Consider the following 17857-nt stretch of genomic DNA (forward strand, 5'->3'; position numbering starts at 1 on the left):
GGAGACTGGGATGGAGAGTCAGAGGAAGGGAGTGGACGGGAAGTGAAAATGTCCATGTGGATTTTCCTCCCAAGGTGCCTGGAAAGGGGTCTTTTCAGGTGTGGTACTAGGGCCTCTGCATCCTCCGCAAGAAGTGTGTCGTCGGCAGGCTGGGGTCGTGGACAGATGTTAGAAGGTGGACGGGCGGAACAAGGTGATCCTCTGTGGAGCATCTGGCTACTTGGAAATGTCCAGCTCCGACATTAAGTTCTGTATCACTTTAGTCAGTTCTCTCTCTCTCTTAACCTCTCAGAAATCTATTGCCCTCATCTGTAACCTTAAGAAAATTGTCACCTCCACACTACCTGTTTCACAGAGCTGTCATTAGGCCCAAGTAAGCTGATCGCACTGTGGTGGTAAGATAATGTTACTCTGGGAGGGGACTGTATCGTCAAGTTGGCTGGGGTGGAACAAAAAAGGTCAAGGTCTACTGCAACAGAGCCCCACGTGGTGGTGGTGCAGCTGGGGGCACGTGCCTGCCAGTGCAGAAAGTCTGAATAGATGACTATCTGGCATGGATTCCGGACCTCTGTGCCTCTGGACTTACACCTGCATGAGTTGGAGGGGCTGTTTTTTGCAGCTGGGGATGTGGAAGGTGCTCAGAAATCCTTGGTCATGTCAGGGAAGAGAACGGGCACTTTGCTGGCTGGTTTCGGTTGGGCCTGCGGAGGCAGCGGGTTATAATAGTGGTAGCCATGCTAATAGGAATAATAACGATGGGAAACGCTTACATAGCACAGACGGTGGGCCAGACATGCTCCAAGTGCCTTATATAGATTGACTCCCGGATGCTCCCAGCCACCCCTCTGAGAGTGTTCCATCCCCTTTGTATGGTTAAGGAAGCTTAAAGCTTGGAGAGGTCAAGTAACTTGCTCATGATCACACAGCTGGAAAGTACAAAAGCCTGGATTCGAGCCCAGGAAGCTAGGTTCCAGAACAGCTCTTACAATTTGTCATACAGTGAATTTCCAGGCCCTTCCAGAGGCACCTCACGAGAGCTTTCCCAGGCTTTTCAGCATCATAAAAATATGACTTATGATGCTTGTTATGACCAGACACTCAAAGGCCCCCAAGTCAGTTCTCACTCGGCCTGGTGACTGTCATTACACCCCAGTCCCCACAATGCATCTTCAGCCTCCAGCAGGCCGTCTCTCACCTGGGCCATCTTCATTTCTCCATCTGTGACATCATATGTGTCTCCCTCTTCCTTGCTGCTGCAGCATGAACTCTGGAAAGCCTTTCCTTACGTTTTCCCACACGAATCCCTACCTCCTTAGAACGCCCCACGCACCTGTGACACACAAGCCTGCCTGTACTTGTTGCCCAACTTTCTCTTCTCATTGAGTCTCATCCCCCCACCTGGAGAGAGGAGTCGCTTCACGAGGGTGGGATCCACTTCTCGTCGTGCTGCACACAGCACACAGCACACCCTCCGCAGAGACGGCCTTTTAAATCCTGAGAAAGCAAAGCGTGCCTGATGGGGGATTATACTGCTTCATTAGGCCTGTGCCCCGACCCCACTTCCAGGCAGCCAACCTGGAATGAGTCCCCACTGACCTCAGCCACAAAACCAAAACCAGTCATGCTGCTAATTTTTTGTTTCTTTGAACATTCTCAAATGTTATTCCTGTACCAGAAGGAGGTCAGATCATTTGACAATTTCCTCAGATCACTTTCAGCTTTTATGTTGTCTGTCTTCCTGCCCCTTCAAAGTAACTGCAGGCTTTGGGATTCTTTTTTTTTTAGGTATGGCAAGTCCCCACTTAAAAGTGGACCAGACGGCAACACATAGTAAGAACGAGAGCTCCGCGTCCACCATGATGACCAGGAAGAAGCCAGCTGCGGTTGACGGTGTTGCAATCCCACCCACCCCGGTGTTATCTCTCCTTGCTGCATCTGCAGCGACCTCGGATGCAGGTGAGCACTTTTCAGATGCTTGGGTTCACCCCAGTGAAGGTGGGCATGGGGCAGACCTCCAGGGAGTGTGCTGTTTGTTGAATACAGGTAAGAGTTCTCTGTTTAGCCAACCTCGCATTGACACAGAGTATATGAGCTGTTTCAGCACCAGATTTTTCAAGTGGAAAGAGGTCTCAGAAAGAAAGACGTCGGCTTGAAACCTGGAGGCAAAGTCTTCTGGAAGAAGCATTCGAGTCTATTCTAGCACATGTCCAGTAGCAGCAACTAAATGATAACAGTATCAGTTACTCTTTGTCCAGCTTTAATAATGACAGACCTCTACATCCAGGGCCTTTTATACATTGTCTCATGTCACTCATTTAAAAAAAAAAAAAAAAAAACCTCTGTGAAATAAGTGCGTATGTCTTCATTTCAGAGCAGAAAGCTAAGAAAGAGTAAGGAGTTTTCCCCAGGAACCTGTGGATGGCCAGGATTCCACCGGGTCCTACACTCCCGACCTCTGCAATTCACGGCCTTGCCGGCTCCCTGGGATTGGGAGGCCGTAATCGGAGTTTCCAGAGACCGTGATTCACTCTGCCCTCATGCTGTCTTGAGTCCCTCAGTAGTCACCAGACCCCTCCTGGGTGTTGACAAAACAAATTCCTTACTCAGACACCCCAGATGCTCTGCCTTCCTCTACTCCCCATGTAATCTCTCACCCATCCCTGCCCCAGCCGCAACTCTACCACACTCAGCCTGACTCCCAGGAAGGTAGGCCTTGGACTTGGCTTAATACCAGCCTTTGAGGACAGGCTTACTCAAGTTCTATTTACCTCCCACAGATCTTGAAGGCTCCGGCCCCCAGTCACACCTCCTTTGAGTGCCGGTAGCATTCAGTGTCCCCACCATGCATTCACCGCCCACTCAGGGGCTCCATAAGAATTGTCATCTACTTAATCTCTTTCCCTCACAACGGAGTTGTACGTGCCTCGGAGGTAGAATCCATGATTTCGGTGCTTGCCACCTTCGTGGCACACAGAATGATGGCCCACTTCATAAACACTTGTTGAATTAATACATTGGTCAATGTTAAGCATGTTGCAATATTTAGAAATGCCTATTATGATTATAAGCCCAAGAAGAGACTGATTGTTGATGTTCGCTCCAAACTCATCTTCTAATTCAGCAGATTGTTTTCGAGCAGAAAACTCAACTTGCCCACATACCTACCTCCTTCATAGAATTGGCAATTAGAAAATAAGCCTAATTGATAAAACAGAAAAAATATTTGGAAGGACGCTGCCTAAAGTGAGCTCAGCTAAATATCAGTAGGTATTTTGTGATAAAAGATGTTTTCACAGTTAAGTGGACGTAGGGAAGGCTGTGTTACACCTGATTTCTTCTGTAGAGCTGTTCAGAGCCTCTAGTTGACCAGTGTTCCTTTTGAAGTTTCAGGAGGGAGAGACACAGAATTGCGGAATTTTACAGTCTTATCTGACCACAGACCCCATTTCTCTGGAAATAGCTCTTAACATCTCTGTGGAGATGGTGGTCTCCCCAGCCATTTGGGAAATCTTACTCTGCAGGCGCAGGATCATCTCTCAACTATGATCATAAATCTTCACACTTTTCACATGCTAGATGTGAAATGAAGAGTTTTTGGTGGAAATGTCAGACAAATAATGCCAGCGATGAGTGCAAGAAGAGGTCAGAGGAGGGCAAGTCCCAGAGGAGTGGGGAGCAAACGGCCCCTGAGATGCGATGGATCAGCAGCCCCTTGTGGGAGGGCGTGCAGGCAGACGGAGCAGCGTGGCAGAGCCCTGCAAGTGGGAGCTGGTGTCACGCCTGGAAATCAGGGGAGTCATCGCTCAGCTGGGGCAAAAGATTCGGGCCTCTGTCTGCACTACCCACCCAGAAAATTGCTTATTCAACCTTGTCAGTTAAGCTCTGGAGACTTCCCTTTATGGATTTAGAAATTAGCCTGATGTTGCCGCCGTTGCTTGCCAAGCATGGATATTTCCCAGGGGCAAAGGACAGGTAGGTGGTCCCCTGTTTTCTTCTCCCTGAACTCTTTCCGTTCAGTGTGACAGAAAGCATTCTTGGGAGTCCAGCCTTCCACAGACTCACCTCCTCTGTTTGCATTCAGTAATTTACAAGTATGCCAAACAGGCATAGAAACAGGGAATTAAAGCTTTCGGCCTGCCCGTCTGGCAATTAGAGCTGAGACAAGGCTCTCCTGTCTCAGAATGCAGGAATGGTCTGTTTATTGGGGGCAGTGCTACATGGAGCCCCCATGAGAATTTCACAGATTTGGTCCATTTCTGGGTTTCAGGCCACTGAGTAGAATTTTGGGGAGTTATGGGCGGGGGGGGGGGGGGGGGCAGGAACAAGCCAGAGATCAACCCCAGGTGCTGGAGGCCAGACCATCCTGAGACTCTGCTCCCTACAGACATACCACTTCTCACGAACCACGGAGGGTGTGTTAGGGTCCCACTCTCTGAAGCTGCCGTTTGCAGTTGCATGAGATCATGCAGTTGAGCTGGAACCCAATTTCTTGATTTACCACCTGGTTTCCAGTGGACTCTCACTTCTGTCATAAGCCCAACATTAACGAAGCCAGGTTGCTTTCTCCCTAACTAAGGATTCCTACTTCTTTTAGAGGACAGTGAGTGAAACCCATAATTTCATGGGGTGCATAGCCTTAACAAAGTCAAGCACACAGTAAGCAGGTGATAATACATCGTTTCTGGATTTGATTTCACTCAGTTGGGTGCTTGTGCACCCGTCATATACATTTCTGAGGAGACAACTCGCTTATTTTTTTGTTTTTTTAGAGTCCCCTTACTCATCTTTCACTATAAGCAAGGTAATTTAGAATTATTTCTGGCTATATACAGAAATGGACTTATTGTCAACAGGTCTTCACTTCTACAGAATGGTTTTGAAGACCCAGATAAGTGCAAAGGGAAATAAAGGAAAGAACAGTAAAACTATGTGGTTTATAAGGCAAAAGTAACTTAAGAAATCATTATTGAAATTAAAATTACTCACATAATGGGATTAATTAGAAATTTCTTCCATTTAAAAATAATGGATGTTAAAGTTTCTGGTGCAGAGCTGACACCTAATCGGTGCCCAGGAAATCGTCCTTCAGCAAAGTGAATAATGGTGAGTCAGTAGCTGCTTGCTACACACAGCACCCAAGTGGTGGGGACCTCTGAGAAGAGCCTGCTCAACCTTGGAACTGCTTAACAATCGAATGGAAAATATTTGACAGGCGTGAATTGGGCTGCTGGCAAATACTTGCCAAATAATTAGTCAGTCTATGGTCCCACCAGTACTTTTTCAAACAGGCGATCTTTGGGAAAAGAAAAAAAAGGGGGCATTTCCCATTTTATTTTATAAACATTATAATGTAGGAAAAATGCAGGTGGGTCAGAGGTTTAAAAATATGCCTTTTCTAGCTCGTCTGTATGTGTGTGCACACGTGGGTGCATTCATGTTTTGTTTAAGGCAATTTTTTCGCTTCTCGGAGTCTGGGAGGCATGCTGATTATGAAGTTATTGATTTGGAGGAGGAGGCAGAAGAGGAGTTAAGGAGAGGCTGGCCAGACTGAGAGCATGTCAGCCTGTGAGCTACTGGTAGGAAGGGGTGGCAGTGGTCGCCACTGGTCTCAGGCAGGTCAGCCTTTGTGATCAAACTGCTCAATAGCTATTGATCGGCCACAGTCCCCTGACGCAGGGGAGGAGGCCTGATTCAAGGGAGCAGGGCGTCATTATTGTGAGTAATTAGGACTAATGCAGTAAAAGCTTCAATAAAGTTTATTCAAAGTGCCGCATAATTTGAAATAACTTCTATTGCACAGTCCCAGTCATAATTTACTAACTGTATCAGATAATCAGATAAACCTGAATGGGTCAGGCTAATTCTTCTGATCTACCCATTGAACTAACTTTTCAGGGAGGTCATGCAATGTGTAGAGAGCTCGTGATTTTCCTACTGAAACATGCCCCCCAACCTGTGTACTTAAGACGAGACTATATTATTAAGTAGATTAAAAATTTCACAGACACGCAGTAAAACTAAGGAAACAAACTGTCCTTCTGCACCTGATGGAGAAACAAGCAGAGGTATATCCTTCCTCACCTCTCCTCCCCTCCTCCCCCCTCCCCTCCCCTTTCTCCTCCCCCCTCTCTCTCTCACACACACACACACACAAACCGATAGTCTCACATCTTAAATCCAAGGAGAAAAATAAGACATGTATCATGGTTGCAATCACCAAATCCCAACTGCTCGAGGTGGAGCCCAGTTCGAGATAACAGAGGGAAAGCGGAGTGAATGGGGCACTTAGTTTGTATCTGCTTTGCATCAAGGCTAATCCATTATTCTCTCAGACTGTAGGATCTGCCTTATTTAAAACTGCCAGAGCCTATGAGTAAGTGAAACTATTTAATTTCACAAGTCTATTAAATTTTTAGACATTTTGCTTCTGAAAGCAGAGACTATATTAGGTAAACCATTTCCCTGTTAACCAAACTATCAGCCCAGTCAGAACTGACTGATGTCTATAATCAAGATACAAAACTTTAAGCTTGAAAAATTACTTTTCCAAATAAAAGAATGGCTTCTTAATTCGAAGGGAGTCAGAATGAAATCCAGTAGTGTAGTAGCTGAAGCCAAATGACTGTGAAAACTGCTTGTAACTCCCAAGTGTGAAAATGTCTGATTTTTCTCTTAACCAACTGCCACTTACAGAGAGTCCCGGAATAACGAAATAACATCCTGGTGCAAAAGGCAAAGAACAGGAATTTAAGAACTGTAAAATTATTTATTTCACTTGCTTTTCATCCTATGTGCAAACATGAAGTAAAACTCCTAACCAAAATGATAGGTCACTTTGGCCAAAAGTCTGGTCTTTCAAAAGAACCAAAATAGAGCAAGTAATTGTTCAAGTTAACAGGACTTGGAGCATCCAAGGCCCACAAGTATACAAATTGAAGTCTTCAAATTGTAAAATAAACTCCTGCAAGCCCAGACTAATCATTTCAAATATACAGTAGGAAACCCTGGAAAAATCTAGAGAAAATGAAGCTTTATTTTAGGAACAAATCATTCATTCACGTGGTCTGAAAAGTGCTGCTAATGGACCCCTGTGGAAGCAGCAGGGAATGAGCTGAGCGCCTGGAGAACTCTGCGGGGTGCGAGGCTCCTGGGAGGACCCCCACCCGCATCTCTGAGCCGTGAACAGACGCAGCAGGGTCGCAAGCTTCGGTGCTTCCCTAAAAATCCTGTCCCAACAAGGGCTTTCTGAAAAACCTCCAAAAATGTGTTTTAACTTTGCCCCAAAAGGGTGAAATAAGCTCTTCTTTATTTAACCTGGGCATCCTGGAGCAGCCTAGCTGTTCCCGTGACTGAGGCTGTGTAGAGAAGCACCGGAACTCTCCAGAATCTGGCTTTCTGCCTTCTGCTCCAACCCCATCTCCTTGGAAATGTCCACCAGCACCACTTCTTTGGAATCTTCTTGGTCAGAGTATAATTTTCAAAAATGATAAATTCATGTCAAAGATACACACAACTCTTTGATGAGGAAACCAATGTGGTGGTAGAGCTGGTCCAAAGAAGAATCGCAGGAACGGGGCATTACGGGAATGTGGGCATTGGAGAAAGACCACCAAGCACCATCACTCACTTAAGGTCCTAATGGGGAACAAACCCATAACCTCTGGGGGTATCTTTCCTACTGGACAGAAATCATATGTATCTTTTCTGGGTAAAAAGCTGCAAGTTATCATATTAGTAGGCACAATCTGGGCCTTTTCATCAGTAGTGGGTAGCAAATCCAAAAAAGGTACATTTCCCTAGATAGTTAATAACCACTGGGCAGGCCCATAAAACTTTTCCTTGTTTCTAAGTCTTGGCTCGTTTTTTCCTTAGCACCACACACAGGCCATGCAATGTCCTACTCACATGCATGTGTTCTTGTTTCAGATGGCCTGTGTGAAATCTCAGGGCTGCACTTACCAGGTGGGCGACCTCAGACCTCGCTGAATCTCAGACCCACTAGGTGGGAACACATACCACCTAGTGTGGAGGGTTGTGGGGAGGAATGAGTGATCTTGGCAGTGTACCTGGCACATAGGAAGGATTCAGCAAATGAGTGATGTTGTTAATATTAGTATTGTTATTGCTATTCTGGCTTTCCACCCTGGAATGTTTCTCTCTCCCTCACCCGCCTCTCAAGCCATCTAGATGGCTAATTCATGATTATTCTTTAAGACTCAGCATTGGTGCCTTCAACTCTAAGAACCATTCCCTTTACAACTACTTAGAGAACCATCCCGTGTCCAATTTGGATACCACATCCCTGTACTCCATGGCTCCCTGTGAGCCCATGGATCATTGATCTCCACATTTAACAGTCCCTGTGCTCATGCCTCCATCCCACGCTGGACTGTCCACTCCCCTATCGTCAGTACCTAGCACTGAGGTGGACAAACAATAAAGAATCATTGATATCAGTCCAAATGTGTTGAACTAGGGTTTCCTGTACAAAACCACCTAGTACATGAAAAAGCATACTCTAGCATTATATTCTTTAGAGTTGAGAAGCAGTGATGGCCTTTATTTCCCATATCAGTGTCCAAAATAGCAAACCATCCTGAGAATGTTTAGCATGGAGAGCAACCTGAGAGGGACCGCTGGGGCCTCCAGAATTCTTTGTTCAGTAATGGCAGACCAGCTCCTGGCTAATCCAACAGGATATCCTAGGGGAAGATTAATGTCAAGTTCAAGAGTCAGCCTATACGGGATGATACGTGCAGTACATGAATACGTATTTATTCTGAGAAGGAGGATCTCCTGTCTCTCTCCACCTAAAAGTTCCATGGGATTTTCAGGATGAGCCACTCAGTAGAAAGCTGGACATGGGCCCAGGCTGTATTTTATATATGGTAGTCTTGTGTCTTATATATGGTAGTCTTGTGGCCGGCATATTGGTTTCGGAGGGCAGGGACCACCTCTTATTTAGGTGTTTGTCTCATTCAATGAGGGCTGAGTATCACGTAAAGCCCCAGAACCTTGGGTTACAAGGGATGATAATAAGAGAAGCAAAAGGCAGGAACGTCGCCATTAAACAACATATAATCACGTTTGGGTGTCAAGAATCTCGCAGAGCGTCGGGAGCCTAGTAGAAACTTAATATACGTGTCTGGACCTGATTTAACTGATTTTTTTTTTCTCTCCAGAGCTGAGATTTTAGAGAAGACAAAAGGTTTAATGACAGGTTTGGAAGTCTGTGTCTGTGAGAAGTTTAACTCAATTTATCTTCTCAAAATGCTTCCTACAGATTACGCTCCCAACCTCCTCTTGCCACAGTCAGACCCTCTTAAAAATAGAGTAATGATAATAATACATTTTATCTTCTTCCCAGGGATAGTATCACTCACACCTCCATTGAAGCCCAGTGGGAGGTTTGGCTGGGAGGCCCTGGCGCAGGGGGAGTCAGGTGCGGTTATTGTAATGAGGGCTCCACGCCGCTGGGCGAAATGCAGAGAAGAAAACCTCCCATACGTGAAGCGATTTCTATTAAGATACTCATTTTATATCAAATATTCTTTGTGAAAGGGAAAGAATGAAAGGAGGCTCATCCAGGGGCAGATTTTATGCAGCCACGAACGAAAGGGCTGAAATATTTTATGATCGGCTTTGAGATAGTGCTGTGCCTGCCTTATGCACTGGCCCTCTCCATTTGCAGAAGTCTAATTAGATTGTTGGTTTAATGGTGGCAAGATAATTTAGTGGCAACTGAAAGCGAGTGTGTTAATGAGAAGGGGGAGGGGAGGACAGTGCTTCACGTTTCCTGTAATTAATGGAGAGTTTTTTCAAAAACTTCTTGGTTCCAGTGAAGTTGGCATACTGAGCCCAGCTGTTGAGAAGTGGGGCAAGGTCTTTCCTACTGTTGCTGCGGAAATGGCCTCAGGCAACATGGGGGAACTGTGTAATGACTGTCATTAAGAATGATCTTTAGTGGTCCGGGCAGGACCACTAAAAGGAGTCAGTCTGAAAGAGGGGAAAGACAGAGAAAGGGACAGAGAGAAAGGAGGCAGTGCAGGAGAAGAGAGTAAGGATCGTAGACCGATGTGACAAAGAGGTACAGCGCTCAGCCGTAGGCCCTCTCCGTTCTACCCCTGGGAGCCCCTGGAATAACACCAGAGTGCCCTCCCAGGGGTCTGCTTCTCCTGCCACGTCACCTGGAATTGACCAGACGGTATTAGAACAGACTAGAAGGGACCTCTGCCCACCCCTTCCTGTTGCCGGTGAGGAAATTGAGCCTAGAAAGTAGAAATGAATTAGAAAGTGTTACCTGACTAGGAATTAGGTAACCTGGGCTCCTTCTGGCTACCACACAAATGCATGGTGGAAACTGGATTTGGAATTCAAGGATCAGGGTTACTGTAGCCTGCAGGAATTACTAATTCATTCCCGCAGGTAAGTCACTGGGTCTCACTGAGACTTCTGAGTCTGTTTCCTTATCAGGGAAATGGGAAAAATAATGTCTGCCTTTGAGGCATCGGTGAGGGAGAAATGAAATAGCAGATCAAAACACCAGTAACATTCAAAACGATATATCACTTTTATGACCCATGTCCTGTAATGATTTAATCGTGTTAAATCATGATTTAGTCATGTTGTGACTCAGCTCATAACACCCATTAATTATCGTGAGATGTTTTGTCCTCACTTCACCCTCCAAAAACCCTTATCTTAGGGCACAAAGCGCCCCTTCCAGTGAGGGCATTAACTGCCATATGAAGCTCCTTACAGGAACCTCACGGGAACTTCTGTAAGTCTTCGTCACAAGACGGCAAATGTTTTCGAGCACCTGTCACGTTGACACATAGCAGTATAAGACTAGACCTGCCCTGGGGGCACGTCCGCCCTGTTTGGAAAGACCTGACTCCAAAACATGAGGTGGCCAAATATACTTAATAAATGAGCACATTGAATAATCCCAGATACTAGCAGAGCTCTAATTTAGCGATTGACAAGTCATGAGCTTCCAGCTGAGGGGCACTAAAGGAGTTCAAAAGAGGGGGAGATGATTTGGAAGAAGAAGAGCTGAGGTGGCCTCCTCAGGATGAATGGCGTTCGCTATGCAGACAGAGCGGGAGGGACGCATTTACAACATCTCTGAGTTAGGCGTGTACGTGCAAATAACAGATGAGGCCGGAAGAGAGGTTGGGGTCAGATCGCGGCATCCCTGAAATCCTCGAAGGAGGCCTGGTGACCGTGGTGCGGGGCAGTGGCAGCAAAATGGCAGCCGTGGGCCAATAGTGGTCTGCAGTCGTATTTTGATTGGCTTACAGAGGATTATACGTTTCTTAAAAAATTAACTAGCAGCTTGAAAACATTAGAAGATTTATATAATAATCAAGATTTCTTGTGTTTTGAAACCCGGACTCTGACAACTTCGGGCTCAGGTTTCTACCTGCCAACAATGGACTGATACAGAATAACATCTGTCCATTAGATGAGCCATATTCTCCTTAAATTTCCCAGGTCCTGCCCCATATCCCCTACCTTCCTTTATAATCCAGACCAACTTCACTCATTATATTGGCTGTCTGGCTCCCTATAGGACACCATTAAAGGAATTTGAACCAGAAAAAGTAACAAAATCCAAACAACCTGCAGGAACACATAATCTAGCAAAAGTAACAAGGATAATCTGTATTAACATCTTGTTTTGTTTAATTATGGAATTTGGGGGTTGGAAGAGCCCTTTCAGATTGTGAAATCGAGAGGAATTTGGCACTCCAAGGCAGTCAACGGTGGAAGATTAACAGGGAAACCCAGACCTCGCTCCTTATCCAGCTCCCTGTCTTCGTAGCTTCCTTAAGGAAATGGGGTGTGAAACTGGCTTTGAAACAGGGGAGCCTTTGCTTGAGTCCTTGAGTCCGTGACCTCTAAAGTGTGTGCTGTTGGGAAAATTATTTAATCTCCGAGGTCTCAGTTTTCGCCTCTGTATCATAGTGCTAATGATGTCCTCATGGGGTTGATAATTAAATGAAGAAATACGTGAAATACTGCAGACCACACTGTAGATTCTCCACAAGCATTCAGTTCTTCTTTCCCTCGGTTTCGCATGAAAGGAGGAACGGTGCATTTCACCGACCTTGTACAGAGTATGGTGTGATACAGGGAATGGGTTTTACTACAATAATCACTGAGTAAATGAATGATGGAAAACCCCTTGCACCTCCCCTAGGGAAGAATGAAAGTCCTTTTTCTCCCCTCTCCCCTTATACAGCCTAAAATGTGATATCTGTTCTTTGAGATGTTTCTAACTCACTCTGTGAGGTCATGTTGTGAGGTCTGCTTTTGAAAGGGACACAAGGAGAGGGCTTGACTGCTCTCCCTGCTCTCAGAGTCTCTCACCTGTTGAGGCATCACCTTCCCCAGAAACCATTTTATGTTTTCTTGATTCCTCTTTAAACTAAGAGAGACCAGATAGTTTTCATGCAACATGAAGAAACGTCAGTTTGTGCTACCAATGGACAGGTTCAAAAGACAGAGCGAATGTCCTAATGGAGGGAATTGCAGCTTCGATGATCTCAGCAATGTCTGAACACCCTGTGGGGCCTGGACCCAGGGCTTGCCCCATGAAGATGACAGAGCTCAGAACAAAAGAGAGTAAGCCTGATATTAGCTTTAAATTCGGCAGGGGACCTAGGCCAGCCTCAAGCGGGGTTCCCGGGTTGCTGCAGTGTCAGTGCTCAAAAACACTCCTCCACGGGACTTCCATGCCCTCCAAAACCTGGAGGTATTTGGAGAGGATTTTTCTTAGTTTGAGATCCAGTTTAGTTAGTGCCTAAAGAAAAGCCGTAATCCTGGCCTTTGTCTCGTGCAAGTTGCCAGAGTTAAGTGATTTGGGCTCACATATGGAAAGTTCATTCTGTTGTGTAATTAATGGGAAGCAGACTTGGGGAAGCTGATGATCCAGGCCCTTATTTATATGAGCGCATATGTCTGTGTTTTGTTTATGACTCACTCTCTTACTCCACGAATTGTAACTTGGGTTTGTTTATGCTAACTTTTCCTAGAATCCAAGCCACATGGTATATGAGCCAATAATTTATGGTCTCTAAAAGGCAAAGATGATGAATGAGCTTTTTCCTCGTAAATTGTCAAATCTTAAATTGAGGAAGGAGTATTTGCTGCCTTGAGTTTGTCCAAGCTTTATATTAGGGGAGAAAAAAAGGAAAGCAATAACTTAAAAAGAAAAAAAACTACTAGAATAGTGCTTAGAACTTGAATGTGTAGATATTTGCCAAGAGAGCATGTGAACACTTCCTCACAGTAAACCATTATAACTCTGATCCAAATTGTCAGCAGTGAAAAGATCCATCTCTCTCTCTCTCTCTCTCTACCTCTCTCTACCCCCCTCCACCATTTTTGGTGTTATATAATTAATATATAATATATACTATTTTCCAGGGGACCCATGGTTTTAAGCAATCTGTGGGCTTAAATGCTCAAGCTGGTTTGCTTAACGAAACTTAGTAAGTTCCAAACTTGTTTTTATCATAGAAATGTCACTTTTCCTACGGAGAGCAGCAGGGGTAGTCGTCTATATTTCACAGCACTTCCATGCTTTTGGTCATAGCTGATGTGCTCCAGACAGTGAATGGGGCTCTGAGGAAAGTAGGGAGCAGCTGAAATGTGTGAGGACCTGATTTACTATACAGTGATTTGGATTCCCTTCAATAAATCCTTTCATGTTTCACCCACAGACTTTACAAAGTAGCTGGTAAGTCTTGGTTTAGGTCAAGTCACGCAGATCGGTTTCAACTCAAGTAAGTCATCTGAGCTCTGTGCTGGTCACTAGGGGCAGGGACACAGAGCTGAGTACCTGGCACAGTGCCTGGCACAAAGTGGGGTTCGATCAATATTTGTTCCAACCATGAGTAGGAGTGGTTAAGACATGGTTCTTGTCCCTAAAGAAAACACAATTTAACTGGAGAGATCAATGTAGATTCATCCCATCACTGCAATACAGGACAAACTGTGAAGTGCTATGAGAGAGATCCAAGCAATATAGAGGGGCTCCGAAAGATTAATGTGGAGATGGGAGCCCTCAGATGCCTTCTAGGAAGACAACTTAATTGGAGTTTTAAAGAATGGGTAGAATGCATCAAGATGAACATATCAACAAGAAGCTCTAGGTCTGAATCATAAACTGAAGAGCAGTGGAAATTGGAAAGCAACAGCACCACATCTCGTATTGTTTGTTTGGGTTTGGTCTCGTTCTTTGTCACTAAGGCAGGAGATTTGCCTCTGGATGAAAGAGAAATGTAAGACTTTTTTCCCCAATCCAACACCAGATGCAATATCCTCTCTGACAGAAATAATAGCAGCGGGCACACCTGTAGGCTATGCAAAGTTATTGTTTCTGGGGTACATCCGTCATCTCCTAACTAGACAGACACAAAAATACGTGGAAGTCTAAAGCAATGGGTGTAAATTTCTTACTGTGTTTATGAAGAGTGGGGGAAGACTTTGTTGCAGAAATTGAAGTATTTTCTTTAAAAAGCTTAATAAAGAGATTGGGACAACTGTAATTGCATAAACAATAAAGTATTTAAAAGAAAAGAAGTTTAGTAAAGAGAAAAATACTAGCATGCATTTGAATCACTTGAATCATGCCCAGAAGGAGTTAAAGGGAGTGTCATTAACTTTGAGGGCATTTAAACCCAATAGAAATCCCTAAAAATGTGGGCCCCCTTTGAGAAAACAAAATTAAGATTCTAAACTTTCACAACAGACTAGAACACTGGACTAAAATGAGTAAAATTAAACCTTGCAGATTTAAAAAGTAGGATTGTATTTAAGCTCAAAAACCAATTCCACATAGCAATGTCCAGTTTGGTGGCAGTTTATATGAAAAAATTTAAAAGAGATAATTGAGCTTCCATTTAATATAAGTGAACAGTGTGTTGGTGCCACCAAAAAAAAAAAAATCTTGAGTTTTTTGGTTTCGTTTTTTAATGTAGCACTTATTAATAATCATATAGTGCCTTGATCACAGAAATTAATGCAATTTTTCTGCACTAATCACTTCATACTTGGAAAATCAGTTCAGTTCTAGGCACCAAAGTTTAAGATGAGATTTGATAGATGATAAAATCTCCAGAGGAAGGTGATCAAATGCAATATAGTCTAGAATTCATCTCATATAAAACACAGATGAAGAAATCAAGGATTTCTTACCTAGAGCAGAGAAAACTTGGAGGTATGTGACTATTGTTACAGAACTGTATTTATCTGGAAGTTAGAGTACTGCCAAGACATTAAGAGATTTGTCTGGGCCCTGGCTGGTGTGGCTCAGTGGACCGAGTGCTGGCCTGAGAACCAAAGGGCTACCAGTTCGATTCCCAGTCAGGGCACATGCCTGAGTTGCAGGCCAGGTCCCCAGTATGGGGCATGCAGAAGGCAACTACACATTGATGTTTCTCTCCCTTCCTTTCTTCTTCCCTTCCCCTCTCAAATATAAATAAATAAAATCTTAAAAAAAAAAAAAAAAGATTTGTTAGGAACCACAGACCTAAGAAGTGAAAAGTCAAGACAAGATACCTCACTCTTCTCAGTCAATGTTTTCTATCAGGTTGTAAAGAACTACCCTGAGTTTTTAAGTAAACAAATACAATTATTAAGACCAGGAAGAAAAAAACATGGATACCTGCCATGGATGTAATTCTTGAAGTTCTACCATGGTCAACAGGATTTATTTCATCTGAGCCTAAATATTAAAAATATGAAAAATATTATTAGATCCTGTTACATTATTCTTTGTTCTTCCCTATTTTTTTTTCAAAATTCAAAAAACAACAAAACTACTCACGATCAAGGATGAACATGCATCTGTAATACTTGGAGTATTACATAAGAGATAGTATTTCTGGGGAAGGATATAGCTATGCCATGTGTGACAGGGGGAAAATATATGAAGAGCCCATTGAGAGGGTGTGACCACCCTGCCACGTGACCACCTGGCGTGCTGTGAGACTCCACAGATGTAGCGTTAAACTTTTTGGCGTTGATTCCATTTCTATCCAGCCTTTCACGTTGTCTAGTCAGTCTGCCAGGGCTTGAGCCACGTGCAATGCACAGAAGTCAAAGTGGGCTGAAACAGATTAGGGCTAAAGGGCCCTAGTATTCCTCAGTTTGTGAGTGTTACCACTCACAATTCACTCCTTGCCAGAAGCCTAGGAAAACACTCTGATCCTAGTAAGTACCACCCCCAGGAAAACTCCCAGACTTAGAAAAGACTCTTCTGAGGACCCACCCTGCACAATTCCTATTAATGAACATGCATAGCGCTCCTTATGATCACCTCTGTTGCTAGTTCTCTGATCTCTGAGCTCGTTTTGCAGGCCTGCCAAAGTCCTTGTTTCCTTTCTTAGAGGTTCTGTGAGCAAACTAGCAGTGTTCTTACTCAGTTCAGTTCTCTCTGGAGACAAGTGACCACTACCTTTATCTGTCCAAAGCCACCAGCGGTTTCTCCAAAACCCAGCCCATACAATGACTGGTCCTATTTCCTCATGGTCAGAGAAGTCGGGGACTCTAAAAACCTAAGGAGCAGCACCAGGGCTGCCTAACCAAATAAAAGAGGTCAGCATCAAAGCCCATTGCAGAAGTTCTCCGTGGATAGGACACTCTTTCGACTGCCCTGCAATCGCAGGCAACGTAATTAAAGGTGCTCTAGGGAATATAAAGATTAATGATGTCCAGGCTTCAGTCTTTAGGAGCTTACAATCTGAAACAATCCGGCAGGAAATATTAATCAAGCATCTACTATGAAAAAGGAACTGTGTTCTTTGTTATGAGGTGAATGAAGAACACATACTGTCTGTCTTCAATAAATTTAATGCTTTTTAGGCCACGTGCTGGCAGAAAGTGAAGGTCTGGGATTAGATACTGAGTTAATAAACTCTTCAGGACTTTAGTAAAAGAAGGGAAAACTTTAAAGCCGTCCAAAATTTGGAGCATGTGGTGATATCGGCAACATACATTTGAAGCATCACCCCGTGTAAATACATGTGCAGAATATATGCACTCGTCCTTTAAAATGTACCCTTTTGAATGTTGAGATAAATCTGAAGTAAATAATAGTCTTAAAATAATGTTAAGTTTCATTGACCTTTTTTATTAGTAATGAAACAAAGATATTTTTACTGTCATCAACATTTTATACTAATTTTAATAATATTTTAGGAAGGACCAAGTAATTCGGTTTGAATACTTATTTTTGAAAACCATGTTTTTAACATGGGACAAAGCAATGTGAAGGTCTGATCCTGAAGTCAGTTTATTTCAATGCACATGTCGTGGGTTAAAAGGATACTCCACGTACACATAGATCCAAAAAGAGCGCGTCATTTTGCTTAATGCTTTCATCAATTAAACAAAGGTTTTTTTCTGAAATGTGGCCAACCAACATCTTTCTCAATAATCAAATGCTCTTGCATATCAAAAGGCATTATTTTTTTAGTAAGTTCAAATCCCTGAAACTCTTCTTTTAGAAGTTAACTCTCTTTACAAGATATTTTAATGTGCAGATTTAAAGGATTTTATAGGTTATAATATGTTATTTTTGGCAACAAAATTGCCAAAAAATGAAAACATCTTCGATCAATTTCAAAAAAATGCTGTCTCCCTAGTGTGTTTCTTTCTAAAAGCAATTACTTTCTTGCCCATTTCACCCTAAAAGGACATTAAGTTTCTGTTTGTTTTTTAACAACTGCCAGGTAACATTACTGATAGCCCATCGATAGTGCGGAAAAGGTGAGAACTCTTAGAACCCTGTCTTTTTGTACAAGAAAATTGCCCAATTCATCTTTGAAAATGACAAGTCTTATGC

The 17857-nt window shown here is 43.7% G+C and overlaps 1 protein-coding gene across 5 annotated transcripts in view; it reads left to right on the plus strand.

Annotated features, from left to right (window-relative positions):
- SETBP1 (SET binding protein 1) overlaps positions 1-17857 on the plus strand; it is a 348309-nt gene that overhangs the window by 318955 nt on the left and 11497 nt on the right. For all 5 annotated transcript variants that reach the window (XM_053912501.1, XM_053912504.1, XM_053912503.1 and 2 more), the window contains one exon: positions 1786-1956. In XM_053912501.1, the coding sequence (XP_053768476.1) occupies positions 1786-1956 (171 nt within the window). The remainder of the gene's footprint in view (positions 1-1785; positions 1957-17857) is intronic.

This window comes from Desmodus rotundus, chromosome 10 (genome assembly GCF_022682495.2).
Source record: "Desmodus rotundus isolate HL8 chromosome 10, HLdesRot8A.1, whole genome shotgun sequence".
In the NCBI taxonomy this organism is placed as follows: domain Eukaryota; kingdom Metazoa; phylum Chordata; class Mammalia; order Chiroptera; family Phyllostomidae; genus Desmodus; species Desmodus rotundus.